The 16,695-nt window shown below is 45.9% G+C and overlaps 1 protein-coding gene across 4 annotated transcripts in view; it reads right to left on the bottom strand.

Moving 5' to 3' along the window:
* Window positions 1-12,218, bottom strand: part of fgf11a (fibroblast growth factor 11a) — a 66,987-nt gene extending 54,769 nt beyond the window's left edge. For 2 of the 4 annotated variants that reach the window (XM_031850776.1, XM_031850780.1), the window contains exons 1-2: window positions 11,871-12,218; window positions 10,388-11,455 (exon numbers count right to left, since the gene is read on the bottom strand). In XM_031850776.1, the coding sequence (XP_031706636.1) occupies window positions 10,388-10,580 (193 nt within the window). In that variant the 5' untranslated portion in view covers window positions 10,581-11,455; window positions 11,871-12,218. Of the gene's footprint in view, window positions 1-10,387; window positions 11,682-11,870 lie in introns of those variants that run through there. The other 2 variants (XM_031850779.1, XM_031850777.1) reach the window with 2 other exon arrangements.
* Between the last annotated feature and the right edge of the window lie 4,477 nt (window positions 12,219-16,695).

The raw sequence follows: 16,695 nt of genomic DNA, 5'->3' as shown, positions 1-16,695 counted from the left end.
TCCACCATAGGAAGAAGAGAGATTCATAGAAAACGATACATGCACCTCACACACAGCCCGTCTATCTGCTTTTCTTAAGGGGTCTGAAAGTTTGTGGTCTCTTTGTACTGTGTTTTGCTTCATTTTTCTACCTAGACTCGTTGCTAGACTTAATGAACGGCTGGGAGAGCTCTGTCTGTCTTTATCGCTCTCTCCCTCCCTTCTCTGCAGAGTCTAATTGCATGATGGAGGTAAAGCCCCAGACTTGGAGGAAAGTTGTCCTCTCATCTGCACACAGAATCTCTTATGAGAGCACAGCGAACCGCTGGAGAGTACATGCACTGTGCAGATGTGTGCAGATGTGTGTAGCTGGTAGCTGTGCGACCGTGCGGGGGGACTGGGGAGGCTGCGGTCTGGCTCGTCTCCAGCTTTACGTATTGATGGCACATTAAAGTGAAGGACGCGTCACGCACCTGTGCTTGTGTACCACGGGGGGGGGGACCGACGCCATACAGGTAGACAGGGTGCTGCATTCAGCAAGGTGCCCCACACACACACCACACACACACACACACACACAGACGTGTCAACAATCTGACTTGTATATTGTGTTTTTTCAAAGGGAACCAACAGATGCCAAATCCTTACACAAAGAACACATATCATCCACACATGTGCTTTAGAAAGCACACAAGATGCCGGCAGGGGGGTTGATGCAGTATAGATCAGAGCTGTGTGTGCACCGTGTCCCCTTTTATTACCCATGTTTGTGTGTGTGTGTGTGTGTGTGTGTGTGTGTGTGTGTGTGTGTGTACACTCAGTGGGAACAAGTGAGCAACTGCAAATGTAAAGTGCTTGCCTGTCTGTGTGATTTGCCACAATTCTCCTCAAAACAATACAGCAGCATTTTGCATTTGTGTACACAGATTGTGTGCGTGCATATTATGTGAACGCCCGAAATGTTATGTCCGTCAATAAGGCAACATAATGAATTATGTGTAGAGGGTCGACGCACTCGCCTCCCCTGTCTGTCTATAGACGCCGGCAAGTTCCATTATTCAGTGTTATACATGTAGTGACGCGGTAACAGCACTTTAAGTACAGTAAATGCAGCAAATAGACCATAAAGCAGGGGATGCTTTAGGGCGGGCTTACAGTGATTGACAGGTCGCTGCCGCTACCAGAGACATATACGGCGTCTCTACATCAGTCCTCCACATTCCAAATATGATAACTTCTGTTCGTTGGTTGCAAAATGTCAAGATGGCGACGGCCAAATCGCCGAACTCGATGCTTCATAGCAGCAGTCCACAAACCAATGGGTGACGTCAAGCTGATTACGTCCACTTTTTATACACAGCCTATAAGTCCTGCGCCGCTATGGAAACAGCAGAACCATGGCTAGAAGTAGAGAAAAAATATATTTTGTGCAGGATAACAATGCCATGAATCATAAAAAAGAAAAAAACACGTTGAATTTCTTTGATAATTTCTTTTTCCAAAAATTGGCAATCAATGGAATCTATCAATACAAGTTTTCAAGTTGCCACAAGTGTAACTAAAGTTGGATACAAATGGAGGCTCTCCTCTCCTCAATGCACCGTGTTCAGCAACCTGCACTTCAGTCGAAGTTTCACAGAATTTTTGTCACGTGACCGTCGGTCTCAGTCGAGTCAATCACAGCTTCCAGTTGCACTGAGGAGTGCAGAACTTAAAGTTTCTTACAGGAAGCGGTTAAAGCAAAAGGTTTAGTTGGGGCGAGATTTTAATGAGACTAAAATGTTTTCGATGAAATGTCACAATTTTAGGCTTCGTTGTGATTGCTTTTTTTTAAAGAAGCATTTGTCACACATAATGTGTTCAAGGACCATCGGAAAGATGAAAATCTGATGACGTTTTTTACAGCTTCTGGCTAGGATAAGTGGTGTACTTTCGGACATGCTTTTCCATCTTGGGATCTGAGACAAGGGAACCGGAAGTGAAAGAATGCCGACTCATTCCCAGGTTCTAGGACTGCTTCCTGCAGCCCTCTCTAGAAGTACCGGAGACATTGCGTTTACCAGAATGGGACTGACGCGAGGTCGCAGTGAGCTTAACTTTGACTAAAAAATCTAAACGGTTCATCTCCCAGTAGCTCTGGATAATCCACAGACCTCACTGGAAACTTTTTATACATTTTGGAAGAAAATAGTCCCACTGTAGCTAAATAATTCTACTGAACACTTTCAGTCATATAACTGCTTTACTTTATCTTCTCTATCACCTCTAAATTAGAAAAATAATATTAACTCAATGGCAATTCAGAGTGCAGAGTCCACAGCACCTGTCAGTAAATCCTACACCACCCTTGGGTGCCACAGACTCTGTGATCAAAGTAAATGAACACATAATCAGATACAAACGCAAGCAGTAAAGGATGCACACATGGGCTTTTCCCGCAAGGCCGATTTATTCTCGAAGATGTGTGTGTGTGTGTGTGTGTGTGTGTGTGTGTGTGTGTGTGTGTGTGTGTGAGGTGAACACATACGCAGAGAAAGAGAGTCGTGGATTAAAATGACACATGATTTATTGAGCTTTCTTTGAGACAATGTCACGTCGGTCAGGGACACTGTGTTTGAGCTGAGAGAGAGATCAGACTCCCCACGCGTGACCAGTGCGTGCGTGCGTGTTTTTTTTTGTGTGTGTGGCTCTCCATGTGCCTTTCTAGCCTGAAGGCTTTCATGCCGTTTTCCTTACTGTTGTGAGTCTGTTTATGTGTGTGTGTGTGTGTGTGTGTGTGTGTGTGTGTGTGTGTGTGTGTCCTGGATTCCTAAACTGCCATCTCCATGTGACACATGTCGGCTCTGCACACAAACCATGCGGCAAATTGATTGCATACAAAAATGCTAATGCTGGCTTTACTGTCCTCAGCATGTTAATTTTGCGATTTAACTACGGGCATTGATTAAAAGGGACAGCGCGCTGTTTCTGTGGGTGTCTTGACATTGAGGAAAGCAAGGTTGTGTTGGTGGTGGGAGGGATGCGCGAGATGCTGACTCGACGTTTGCCGGTCATTTGTTACTTGGGCTCTCAAGACGGTGAATCCCAGCGGAGTGGAAATTGTTTGATGCAAAATAAGATGTTGAGCGCTGCTGTAGATAAATGCGAGCATATTTGCATGCATGCAGGCATGCATCACTGTGTGTGTGTGTGTGTGTGTGTGTGTGTATGTGTGTGTGTGTGTGTGTGTGTGTGTGTGTGTGCGTCTCAGGTGGAGGTCATTTGAAGAGCAGAGTATCCAGATCTTAAACCCTTCGGCATCCTTGCCCTGCTCCCTTTACATTTTGGTGCCGTGCCAAGAATGTGCCACGCTGAGTCCAAGCAGCTCACCTCATTCCTACCAGGGCACACTGCAGCCTTTTTTAAACCCAGCATGTCCTCACCAGCACTCACACACACGCAAACTGTTATGCCACACTGAAATACAACAAGTAACACACCCATATGCACATGCGCCAGAAATATTCTATTTTGTCTGATAATGATGATTGATGCCCATCCCAAAAACAAAAACGCTCCGCATCAGAAACAAACGGTGGTCCGCTCCATAAATCAATTGGTTGGGAGGGGCGGCACTGAAAGCCCACATTGATCATCACACAGGGCCAAATGTCAGCATCTCCAAATCATTTATTGTGGGCACCGTTTCATACACAACACCTGCCACACTGGCAGAGACGGAGGGCGGAGCCCGTTACTAAACAACGGAGGCCGACGGCTGCGCTCTTTAAAGCATGTGGCGACATGTCCTGTTTGGTGATCGATTGTTGTCTGTAGCTAATGAGCAAAAGATGTAAGAGCCTGCACTGTTTAAAATATTAAGGAAGTATCTTGGGACTACAGGATGATTTACGTTGGGATATTGTCTAATATTGCCTCCTAAACACTCATGTTGTGTGATCAGCCTGCTTTTTGTCATCTGTGGATGTTACAGCAGTAAAGGGGCAGTGCAGGGTTCAGAGCAGAGATGTTACGTGATACAATGGGGGACATCTTTATAGACCTCCACAGTGAGAATATGGTCAAAATCCTTTCATGAGCATCCTCTCAGAAACAACGATGTAATGAAGCAATTTAAAATGCCCACTGGCTTGTAGCAGGTTAGTGACTTTGTTTTACTGTACAGCTGTTCACTTCTGCATCTTCACTGCGCTGTTTCAAGGGATCTTTAACACTTTGAACTGATTCTGTTTGTTTTCACTCTAAATATCTACAGGATTATGCTCTGAGGTTATGAAAGCCACATCAATGAGGCATTAAGTGCCTAAGTTCTATCAAAAAATGCTTTAATAGTACACAATGTCAGTTTTAATAGATTTAATGGATCAGTTGTATTTTTCTACTCATTTGTATTTATCAGCAGGGGTCGCATCATGCGATCAAGAGATGTAAATAGGAACATTTCAGCAAATTGTTTTGGCCGGAAGTTTAAAAAAAAAAAAGATACAAATCTGCACGATGGAGAGTCATGCTGTCTCCTGCTGTGCAGACGGCCACAGCTAGCTAGAGCCTCACATCACAGTCTGTCATCTAGAAAGGCTTTGCAGGCCGATAAGTCTGCAAAGAAAACAGGACGGTTGCTCTCATAGAATTGCCGTTGTATAGTGGAATTGGGATTTGAATCACTATCGGAATGTTTGAAAAGAATAAAAAGTACTCCTTCAGGTTAGTGTATGAAGTGCGTGCATTTCTTATTTGCCTTTTACAGAAAACTGCTGAAAAAAAGAAAAAAAAGGCAGCATGATTTTGTGCAAATCTACTACTAACAGAAAGCAAAATAAAATAAAAATATGGAACTGCAGATGAATTTAAGATGCAGCCAATATGGTTCGTCTGTTCTGCTGAGGACTTCAGTTTAACTTCTATCCAGGCACAGTCTGAGAACAACAGTCACAACATTTAAAGTACTACTTGAGTAAAAGAGTGTAGAATAGATAGATGGACAGCAGCCCTGTGGACAAACAGACTGGACAAACCTGCTCAAAGTGCACGACGGCGGACCAAAATTTTGGACGTGCTGGAAATCCATCCGACCATCTGACGACCAGATCATTGATCGTTCAGGCAATTAATCAGGCGTCACCACTCCCCTCAAACCGAGCGTCAACCGACGATCAATCTGGCAGACGTTCAGCCCCATCCAGACCCCTCAGGTAAAAACTGTAGCAGCCGTCAGTATGTTGGTGTATTAATAATACAGCAATTTGGAAAATAACCTACACCCTTGATACCTCCATAGCAAAACGAAGCTGCATCACGTATATACCGAGAGGGAAGGAGCACAACAGCAAACAAACAAGCTCCATAAATTAAGACGTGAGTCACGCTTGCTGCTGATCCATTCACAATAGAACCAGGGTTACGTAACATGGCGGCACAATACCTACAGTATCTCTGCCATTGTAGCATCCAGTGACTAACTGACTGGCCCAAAGACAACATGATCAGACACAGTGGGGAAATATGGCGGGTGAAGAGAGAGACAGGCACGCACTGAGGGAGAGATGGTTAGAAGCAAGCCGGATGTCCTTGAGAAGATAAGTGAGTGGTGTGTGCGGTGTGTGTGGGGGGGGGGTGATCGAGGCTGTGGAGGAGAAGAAAAGCCGGTTGGAGGATGGATTGAGAGGAAGCTGATAAAAGGGAGAGACGTGAACAGAGGGAGAGAAAGAGGGAGACATATAGTCCTCTCTGGCATAGCTTGTCCGGAGTGTCCGGTCTACGAGGCCCCGTTCAATGTGTGCTCTCCAAACGCAGCCGCACATTATTGATAAATCAGTGTGTTAATGAGAGGAGCTGATGTGGCCACAATCATAGGGGCTGGCTGAGGTGTGTGTCGAACACTGTCATTTGTGGTTTGTCTCTGACCCAAAAGTGCACGCATTTTCCCGCTCTCCCGCACACACACACACACACACACACACACACACACACACACACACAAACCAATTTGCAGTGGCTGGATGAACACTTGGCCCCGTGCTGCAGTTACAACTCCAAGTGTTATTCTACCCTGTTAACAGAAGAGGAGGAGGGCTTCCACAGTCAGCTCCAGCAGGCAGTCAGAGGACAGCAAGAGCTATTTTGGTTTTCTCTTTGATATCAAATAGGCGGCTTAACATGCTCATTAGATCATATCGGCCCCGAACACGCGCGCTCATCGCACACAAACGCGCACATGCGCAAAGCCGCAGCAAAATTATCTCTCTCCCACACTCACTACTTACATTATCAAGTCTTATCTTTTGTTGGTGTTTGTGTTGATTTATTAGTTTGTCTGACTGTGTGTGGCCGCGTTTTTATGTTGATGCAAGTGTGTGTAATTATAGATATTTGTGTATATCTGCACTTGAAAATGCTGGTGTCTACTAAGGCTGGCTTTCTCTTGAGTGTGTGTGTGTGTGTGTGTGTGTGTGTGTGTGCAGGGCAAGCTGACCTTGTTATAAGCTGAGTGGGCTGTAGTGCTGGGTCATCATTAGTATGGGTTAGGTGAGGGTTAGAGGGTGTGTATGTGCGTGTAGAGGTGAGGGGGTGACAGAGTGGGTAGAGATGGGGGACGACAGTATAAGAGAAGAGGTAAGAGGAGGAAGGTGGGGGGGGATGGGGGGGGGGTTAGGCCAGGACACACAAACAAAACGTCACTCCTCACCATCCGTCACTTAGAAGAAGGTAGCACATGTTTCATGACATACACACACACACACACACACACACACACGGTATTCGATCTTAAGTACAACTCCTCCTCTCCTACAATATCCTCAGATGGCCTTCTGCAGCACAAAGGGAACGGAACCTGAACTATCCGATCAAAATGCAGTGATGCACAAGAAGACTGTGTTCGATGCATGACAACATCGACACTACACAGCAACGCTGAGTGTTTCAGGTGCCATTAGTCCAACTGTGGATTGTGTCACAACATGCTGGACTTCATATAGGGGACCCCATAGAAACAACAATGAGGTGAAGTATGTGGGGAAAAACCTGAGACTTCAGTATTTCATCTTATAGTTACAGTAATATTACTTCCATTAAAATGTTGTATAAATAATTCTAAAATCAAGCAAATTGAAATTTGAATCAGCACATTTTTTTCCATCAACTTTTTGTTTCAGCAAACAACCACAATGGAAAAAACAATAAAGCCACAGGACAGGTTAGGTTACAGCTGGTACATGTCTGATGTTACACCATTGGGCCTCTGATGACACTTTACACACTACTGCAACCCGACAGTGACACTTTGAGTGTTTCTCTGCCTGCCCAGTAAACAAACACTGACTTGGGCGGGACGGCGTAGGTTGTCGGTGATGTCATTTGACACTCAAGCTAGATGCAAACATGATAATGATTGTTAATGGCTGCATCCATAAGTTATAAGACTGTACAAGTACTAATGCTGTAATATGTCACACTCTTATCAGTTGTCTGAAGTGAATCCTGGGTGGAATTCATCTAAAAGCCTGAGGTACTTGTTAGAAATTTATCGGCCCTTTATTTTCAAGTGTGTGCATATGAGAAATGAAAATGGTGATTCTCTGCTTGATAAAAGTCCAGAGAAACCAAATGAAGCCAATGTGACAATGGAAGCCATCAGAAAACAATGGGAACCAACCAAAATACAAGACAATGCAAGAGACTATAAGCAACAGGAAGCAGAATAAGCCAATAGCGGCCAAAGGATGCCAGTAGAAACAATAGAAGCCAGTTGGAGGCAAAGTGACTGCAGGCTGGAAGCAGGATGCTCTGAAGCGCTGCCAGCGTGAGGAAGAGGAGGAGGAAGAGGGGGAGGAGGAGGCTACGGCTCAGGAATATTCCAGTCGTTTATTCCTGGCCAGGGGTCAACTGTGGCCTCGGGCTGAAGCTCAGAGAAGGAGGGAGAAACTCACACATGATGAGAATACACACTCACATAGAGCAGCCACACACACACACACACACACACACACACACACACACGGCCCGGGGTTAGGGCTTTCGCAATAACTTCAATATTGCAATAACGTGCTATTGACGAGCCAACTGCAGGCAGCCGCCACAACAGCTATGTTTGCGTTTTTTCTTTTTTTGAATTCTTTGCTAAGTGAGCGCAGCATGTTTACACGATGCTAAACACCAGCAGCGCCACGAGGCGTCGAGCACTTCACATTTGGTCTTTTTCTTCTCATCTCCGTGAGCTGATAAAAGTTAAACTTTGGGTAAAACGCTGCTCTCTATCACTGTCGCTTTTTCCCCCCAGCCGTCCAATCACAATGGAGGAGGGGCGGGACAAATACCACAGAGACCAACCCCCACGTCCTACGAGTGCTGTACAACAAGTACAAGGGAGGAGAAATGAACACACACAGACCAGCGGATCTCTTGTGTACCTTGTGCCGACATTTTTACTTCTGCGGATATCATAGTAACCACACACTCTGCATCTAACAATAAACAAGTATTAGCTTTAAAACTGTCATGTTTGTCAAAAGCATCAATACACCTAATAACAGCCCAACAACAAAGCCTATTGATAAAGCACTAAAATCAGGGCAAATTAAGTCATTTGCAAAAAGGCAATAATACTGCATATCGCACTGTTGAGCCAATCATTATCACCACAGGACAATTCCTCCACCGTGACGGCCCTACTAGGGGCAGTTTCCTCCCTATGCTGACCACACACACACACACACGTAGAGAATGATGATGACACACACATGGTACTTATCACGGACCACTGTAAATCACGACCTGAAATGGTGAAGCTGGTAATGCGTCTCGAACCACAGTACCCACGATTACCATAATAAATCCATCAGAGTGTGAGAAGCACTGGAACCATTTGGGAAAGAAATGGTTTCCAACAATGGGCTTGGCGCACGTGTGGCCTTTTCCCAAAGAGCTGGCAATGCCACGACCTGTCCAACGTACTTTACTACCGTAATTACAATATCGAGAGCACCTGCCTCTATGGCAGATGTTGCTTCCCACGCTAGAGGTTCCCCACGTAATTACCATGATGAACTTGACACACCGATGTAATAAATATCACAGAACACACGAGCACACTTGCACGGGGCGGACAAGGACACACACACACACACACACAGCGCATGGAAGTGAAGGGAGGTAGGTGTGGAGAAAAGGAAAACATGCAGACTGCTGAGGCGAGGGGAAGCTCATTGAGGGAACGCTCAAATGAAGATACACACACGTATAACGGGATAAGAGATCTATGTCAAATATAGTACAGTGTTTACCAAACAATTAGAAGGTAGACAGCGGAACAAACTGATAGATTTTTTCAATTAAAAAAGACTAAAAAAGTATTCATAACTTCCTGAAATCAAATCAAAGACAATACACCTTCCTCTGAAAAGCCAACTACTCACTTTTTACTATTCAATCATTTACTCCATTGAGCATTTGATATCAGACAAATGCTCAAAGTATATTATAGTACTATTAATATTAAATCAAACCTCGGCACAGAAGTGGTCTGACCTACAAAAGTATATTTTATTCGTGGACAAACGGTCCACTCGTGTGAGTGTGTGATTGTACTGTTCAGCCCTGCCTTCTTATCTACATTTAGAAATGTATTTCCACATAGATCCACATTTCCCCCAGATGACGGAACCTCTGAAAAAGGCATCGACATTTTGCCAGCATTGTTCTTCCATTCATCTACGGCTCGTCATGTCAATAACCGTCACCATACGTAGCACAGGCACACTCATCGCACAAACACAGTGTCAGTGTCTCATTTAACTTCAATGAATAATTTTGCAATTACATTTAACATGCAAACACCCAAGACAAATTAGGCCGCACTGTGTTTCACTTGCCTTGAGGGAAGCACAAAGAGAGTAATGGCCGCCAGAATTGTAAATGAGGTGCCTCTTGACATTTTTACATGACAGTAAATCACCGTATGTAGGAGCTGGCTCGCTAGCTTGTGCTTGCAGATTACCAGCGTGTGATGGGATGTGTTGACATGCGCCTCAACAGAGTCATCACAACAGTCACATCACAGGGCTAGGTTGTGCCTCTGGTCAGTGGTGCAAATCTGTGTGTATTAAGCCGGATTTGACTCTGTCCATTTCCTGTCCAACCCCGACGTACATGACATGTTGTGTACAGCTACCAGGAAGATGTGCTGGGATGTTTCCCAGATTCTGATTAAGTCCTGCACTAGAAATGACAGGCTGGGGATGTTCTCTATTGAGGCTTTACAGTTGAGGATTAATCCATAGTCTGGCAAGTCAACCATCAAAATCCAGTTACCCAGTACAGGCAGAATATAGAGCAAAGATGAGCGAGGTGTAGGAAATAGGAATAGACTGTAAAACAGGAGAGTTTGATAGGAAGGCCGGAGGGAACTCACCTGGTCTTTTTTCCAATTTTCTCCCTCGACTGCCACATAGTCGAACCTTCGATATTAATATGAGGATTTGCTTCTGGCAGAGCGACTTGTTGCTCTTTGGGCAGGGCTTGCGCTTGCTGGCGATCTGCCTGTTTGCCTGGGGGTCCTTGACCTCCCTGCGCTGGCGAATAAGGGAGCTGGCGAGAGCGGCCATCTTCCCAGCGCTGACCCTGCCGGCGCCTCACCAGCCTCTGGCGGCTCGGTGGCGCCCAGGTGTCGGGGGGTACCGTGGGCCACCCCCCTGCCCGCTCACCCAGGGCGACGGAGCACCGCGGATGGAGGGGTGCAGAGTGGAGGAGGGGGCTTCTGAGGATGGACTGAAGCAGCTGGGAGAAGGGCAGAAAAAGAGATGGAGGAAATAAGGGTGGATCCCTCAAAGGCCCACCCAAAACAGAAAAGTGGGGCTCGTTGAGGTTCGGATCGAAGAGCGTTTGCCTTTAAAATGTCCTTCCAGTTGTATGTTCTCTGGTAGCGAGTGAGGTTCAGGTGAAGTCTTCATACGTCACTGTTCCTCTATCGGGACAAGTCATGTTGTTATCCACCCAAAAACCAGTGCACTGTAGCCCAGCAATGCGCCCTAGTGCCTCTGTCCCAATCTGAGTGTACCCTTACGCTCCTCCTAGAGCTCCAATTAAGTTTGAGTCAACCCTGTCCGAAAAGATTCATCCACAGAACCATTTGATGCATGATGAATCCAGACCCCCCAGAAAAAAGAAAAGAAAATCACATTTAGTCCTCTTAACCCACTCAATCCTGCAGCTCAGACGCCTGAACCTTTTCAGTGGGACAAAAAAAGCCTGAATGTCAACTCTCCAAAATAACAGGAGTGACACTGCTCCTTTTCTTTTGGTCCCTCACCTGCAAAATTCCTCCATCCGAAATAATGTCGGAGCAAGAGAAGTAGAAGAAGTAGAGAGTGTCCGACCTGAGGTATCAGCTCCGCCAGCTGGGACGAGGATGAGGGGGTGCGGATGGACGGTGCTTGCTGTCTTTCAAGCTCTCCCGGAGTCACCCTCGTTCACCCACACCCTGAGAGGAGAAGGGAGAAAGGCAAGGGGGGCTTGATAAATCCAGCATTTCCCAGAGATAGAGGTGACATTCATCAACGACAGAGTGCGGGGATCGAGAGACAGACAGGGACACAGAAAGAACGAGGGGAGAGAGGGGAGGAGGGGAGTCTATCTGTCCCCCCTATCGCATCGGGCTCTCCAACTCTCTCAGCAGCGCACTACACCACAGCTGAGCGCAGCGCTATGTGTCCTTCAGCCACGCACGCTGCCTCGCAGATGGGAGAATGGGGGATGAATGAACGGAGACAGACAGAGAGAGACAGAGAGACAGATACAGAGACAGAGAGACAGAGAGAGAGAGAGAGAGAGAGAGAGAGAGAGAGGGGATGAGGTTAAGGGGAAAAGGGGAGGGGAGGGCTGGCAGGTAGTCTTACGGTAGGTAGGCGCTGTATTACCGCTGCTCATGCCAGAGTCGTCTCCACCGGTGGGTGACAGCTGTCCGGTCTGGTTCTGTTGGGTCCGGCTGCACAGTGTGTGTCCATGTGTGTCTGCGAGAGAAACGGAGGGGGGGGGTGTATCTCCCGAAGAAGGCACCTCTCTGCCTCAGGGCACACGTGTGAGGGAGTGTACGTGTGTGTGTGTGTGTATGAAGGAGCGACACAGTGTGAAGGTGTGAGGGTGTGTGACAGAGGCAGCATGTATGGATGCGTGTGTGTGTGTGTGTGAAACTCGCTCTTTTGCTTGTCCCCGTTCACAGTGCATTACCGAGAGAGCACTGCCAACGTGCTTCACATGCTCTCTCTGTCTGGCTTTCCCTCCCTCCCTCTCTCTCTCTCTGTCTCTCTTCTTCTCTCTCGCTCTCTCAAATCTATTTTCCTAAACCCTCCCCTTTGCTCTCCTTCCTCCCTCCCATTTCTCCTCCCCCTCTGTCACTCTGAACCCCCGTTCCGATGTCTGCTATATAAAAGTCGCTTCCTCCCCCTTCTTCCTTATTCTCTTCATCACTTCTCTCGTACCGTGCCAGGCCAGAGTGAGCCGGGCCAGGTCAGAGCTCAGGTGCCCCCAACCCCACGACTCCCCCCCCCCACACTCGTCCGTCCCAACCCACCTCCTCTGATGTGATGTTGGCTTAAAGAGACAAACTAAGCGGGGTTGTCAGTGCTGTGCTTTCTGCTTTGACAAGGACGTACAGATGCCGTGACACTGTCTGAGTCACCTTGCGTCACTGCAGTCACATCACCCATACATCTGTAGAACGCATCAGTCAGTCACACGAACGCAGTCCATCGCATACGCTTAATGTACAGAACACAATCGAGTCGAACAGAGCCAGGCACCAGCAGTCAGAGCAGACAGGTTGTAAACAAGCCAACAGTTTGGTCAGATTATCTGGACCACTTATTTTGGAGATTAAACACACATTCACAGTCATTCTTTCTTTCAAATATGTTTGTTTAAAGTGGCAATAGACAAGTTGTTTTTTGCCTTAGCTTATCGTTATGAAGTAAATGTTGACAATGTAATAATGGCTATGGAGTATCTGGACGAGGGGGTTGAGAAGAGGGTGCTGTCATTCATCGATACAATGTTCCTCTTTGTAAAATAATTAGTGACCTTTTCTTCATAACTTTTTTTATTTGTCAATAATTATAATTATTGAAATATTATTTAAAAGTTGCTCTTTTGATTTACAGAATATGACTTAACAGGGCAAACATTTAAAAAGGATTAAACTAAATGTATGGCACAAAGGAGGTGCATCAGCTATTGCACAACCAAAACAGGAAGAGGATAGCGCTTTTGTTTTCCCAAGTAGCTATTGATGGCTACCCCCAGTTATGGTGGACTTGGAGAATGATTACGCCCATAAAAATGCTGATGTCAATGAGACGGTTAACTGCATGAAAAATAAAGAAAACCCCAAAAAACTGTTATAATCACTCGCTTATCGTGATCAATTTGACCTGGACAGACACGATTATCATAAGTGGTCTCCACTCTCCATGGTTTGAATTAAACCGTGACAACTGCAGAGTAACAGTGCCTCAGGCTCCGCCCCCGGAGCCGTCACCATTCCCCTGAGAAGGCCAATGTTAAATGATAGTGGGATTCTGTGATTGTAGGCAGACCTGCCACTGGTCTCTCTCTCTCTCCCGGTTTCTGCTGGCCTAGCAGGGAGAGGAGAAAACCCTGCAGGATTTCCCTTAGGCACGCACACACACACACACACACACACACACACACACACACACACACACACACACACACACCTATCACTACCGTATTGCATTTTCCTGAGCTGTTAAATAACATAATTATCTCTCTCTCTCACTCCTTGTCCTGTCCTCCTGCTGCACCATGGCTATCTTTCCCCAACTCCACACCCAAGGTCATCCCCCACCCTCTCCCTCTCCTCAAAACCAAACCACCTAGCCTGGAAGTCGTCCCACAATCTCCAGCTCCAACAGCACCTCTTAAATCACACAAAGGGGCCAGCGCTGAGACAGACAGTCCACTAGACTGTTGGAAAATCCTGGCACCTTAAAAAAGGACAAAGTTTCAACGAGCAAGGCACGCTACATAGAGCGCTGATCTCCGCCAGGTGTGTCTGCACTGACCACAGCTGTACTGTGGGATTGAATGAATACAACCCACTATTGGCTAACCCCCCCCCCAACATCTGACTGACTCACTCACTTACACACACACACAAACACATGATCCTCCTGGTGTAGAAAACACAAGCAAGCGGAGGATTTAAACTGGCATGGAGGTGAGATTTGGTTAAGGGGGTGTAGTGAAACAGACGCTGGTTGATTGCAATGAAGACATCACTTGGCGAGCCAAGACACAGTTCAGAGCGCCAGGAGGGAGAACGGAGGCGCCGAGGAGACGGACAAGATGGAGAGACACAGAGACAATGACACAAAGAGGGACAGAGAGGGCAAAAGAAGGAAATATATGTACTGAGTCAGTGTGTGCACAAGCTGGCACGTGTGCAAGTGTGTGTGTGTGTGTCCGTGCATATGTGTGCCGGTGCCAATGCCGTCTACGGGTGGCCGAACATGAGTCTGTTTTCTGAGCGAGTCGGCTTCCAACGGCAAATGCCTCTGAGGCCGACACCATGATCCGGCCTCGCCAGCAACAGGGCAGCATTGTCTCCCCCCCCTCCCCTCCATCGCTCCGCTCACCCTCTGTCCTACCTCACCCAGACAGACTGGCCCAGATCTGTCTGCATATCTCCCAGAGTCCAATTCAATTCCATGGTTCTATATTGGTGGAGCAGGGAGACCTTTAATGCTACGCTAGACTATAAAAAACACATGCAGCATGAGTTTATTTTTTTGAGCTTGAGTTTATGATGTACAGTGCAGTCCACTTTAATTGACATTGCTTACAGACACTTACAGACACTACCATATAATATTGAACACCTTGCATGTTAGTGTGGGCGTACATTAACGCTATAATTTCCCATGTTAGTCAGCCACAGTTAGCAAATTAGCATGCTATGATTAGAATTATTCTCACGGTATAGCTTTGGCAGACAGAATATTGCCAAAGCACATGATGCTGTACAGTGTTTGCTTTGAAACATGTACTTAAACACGCAATATTCTCATAAAAACTAAAACATATGCATCAATCATCTTTCTCTTTGTGTCCTCATCTTCCTCCTCTCCACATGTAATCCCTCTCCTCCTCTTCGTATTACTCATGTAATCGTCTCTCCCCCTCCCATCATGTCACCCTCTTTATTTCTCTCTCTGACGCTGCAGAGGTGACTGGTCCTGTTTTGTCTCTCAGTCTAATCTCGGGCTCATTATGTAAAGGCATGTTGGCTCATTTGTTATTTCTGGCTCCAATAACCCTGATTAAGGCTGTTTTTTTTCCCTTCTTTCTCTACGCCTCCTTCCCCCGCCTGCTATCGGGCGACGTAAATGATAGCAACACTAACCCTCTTTGAGGAGAGATTCTCCCTTCTGTTCTGAACAATATAAATACATTTTCATACGCATTTTTTAAGTATTGCATTAGAACAGCTGTATGGAAACGAACAGTATGAAACATGACCAATACTAGCTGTCTAGAAGAAAAATTAAATTAAATTAAATTAAATTAAAATAAATTGCAACAAATTCCAGATGCCCCCTGTCAATTTGTCTCTTGTACATGGGAACAACTTAAAGAAACTGTGCTTTGCTTATCTGAGTTTGATAGAAACACGTCTAATTTGATTGTAAAATAAGAAGTGACTCACACGTTAACCTACAAGCATATTAGTTATAGTCATTTACAGGGCAGAAATATTGTCCTCCATAGTATTGTTTCATTGTATGCATCTATTTAGATAACACCGGGCATGAATCGCTTTTTGTTTTGTTTTCCCTGAAACTAAAAACTCCATCTCAATTTAATGCAAATAAAACTATTTACTATAAGCACTGGAGGTCAGTGTTGGGTGGTGTTACTGTTTTCACAATTATTTCTATTTTGTATAGGACTCCCCTTTGGTGGGTACATCCTACCAGCAGTGGAAGTGGAGGCAACGTTCCTAGAAGGTGCATTCAACATTGCTCTGATACGTGACAGTTGAAGCTACTAGTGAGGCTGCTGATGTGACTGTTATGTGAAACTCTTCTATTCAAACATTTGATTAGACTTCTGGTAACAGGAAGCCAAAGTGAAAAAAAATATCCCCATTTCATCAATCATACATCAATTCCTGGTTATCCTTCCCGTTTCATATCTATTCCTACTGCGGAGCAACGCAGGCTGCAGCCTTGCATGTAATAGAGTAGCATGGGACAGACAATCTGTTCAGATCTGAGGGGGCGGGCACAGAGACAGAAAGAGTCAACTAAGTCACAACAGGGATACAGACACACAGCAAGCAAGAAGCCCGAGGCTAAATCATGAAGAAAGGCAGATGTTGGAGAAAAGAGCGCAAGAGGGAAGGATTTTGGGGATGATGCAAGATGGAAATGCACAAAAATCAAGGTGTATCGAGCATTTACGCTGTATAGAGAAACCCCGTACAGTGTAGGCAGAGCTACATGACATAATTTGTCATCTCGACATCTGCAATTGCATAAAGGGAATCGAGGGCGCTAAAACATTATGGCTTTATACGTCAGCCTTCGTCCTGCAAAGACTTGGTGTCACTGATAAATGTAGCCAACACAGACAGAAAACACACACAGCACGTCTATAAACAACTGTGTGTGTGTGTGTGTGTTGCTCCATCTGTGCGTTACC

Source organism: Anarrhichthys ocellatus, unplaced genomic scaffold, assembly GCF_004355925.1.
Source record: "Anarrhichthys ocellatus isolate YVR2014 unplaced genomic scaffold, GSC_Weel_1.0 scaffold11, whole genome shotgun sequence".
Lineage (NCBI taxonomy): Eukaryota > Metazoa > Chordata > Actinopteri > Perciformes > Anarhichadidae > Anarrhichthys > Anarrhichthys ocellatus.
The sequence above is the reverse complement of the archived record's forward strand: the minus strand, read 5'-3'. Positions and strand labels throughout refer to the sequence as shown.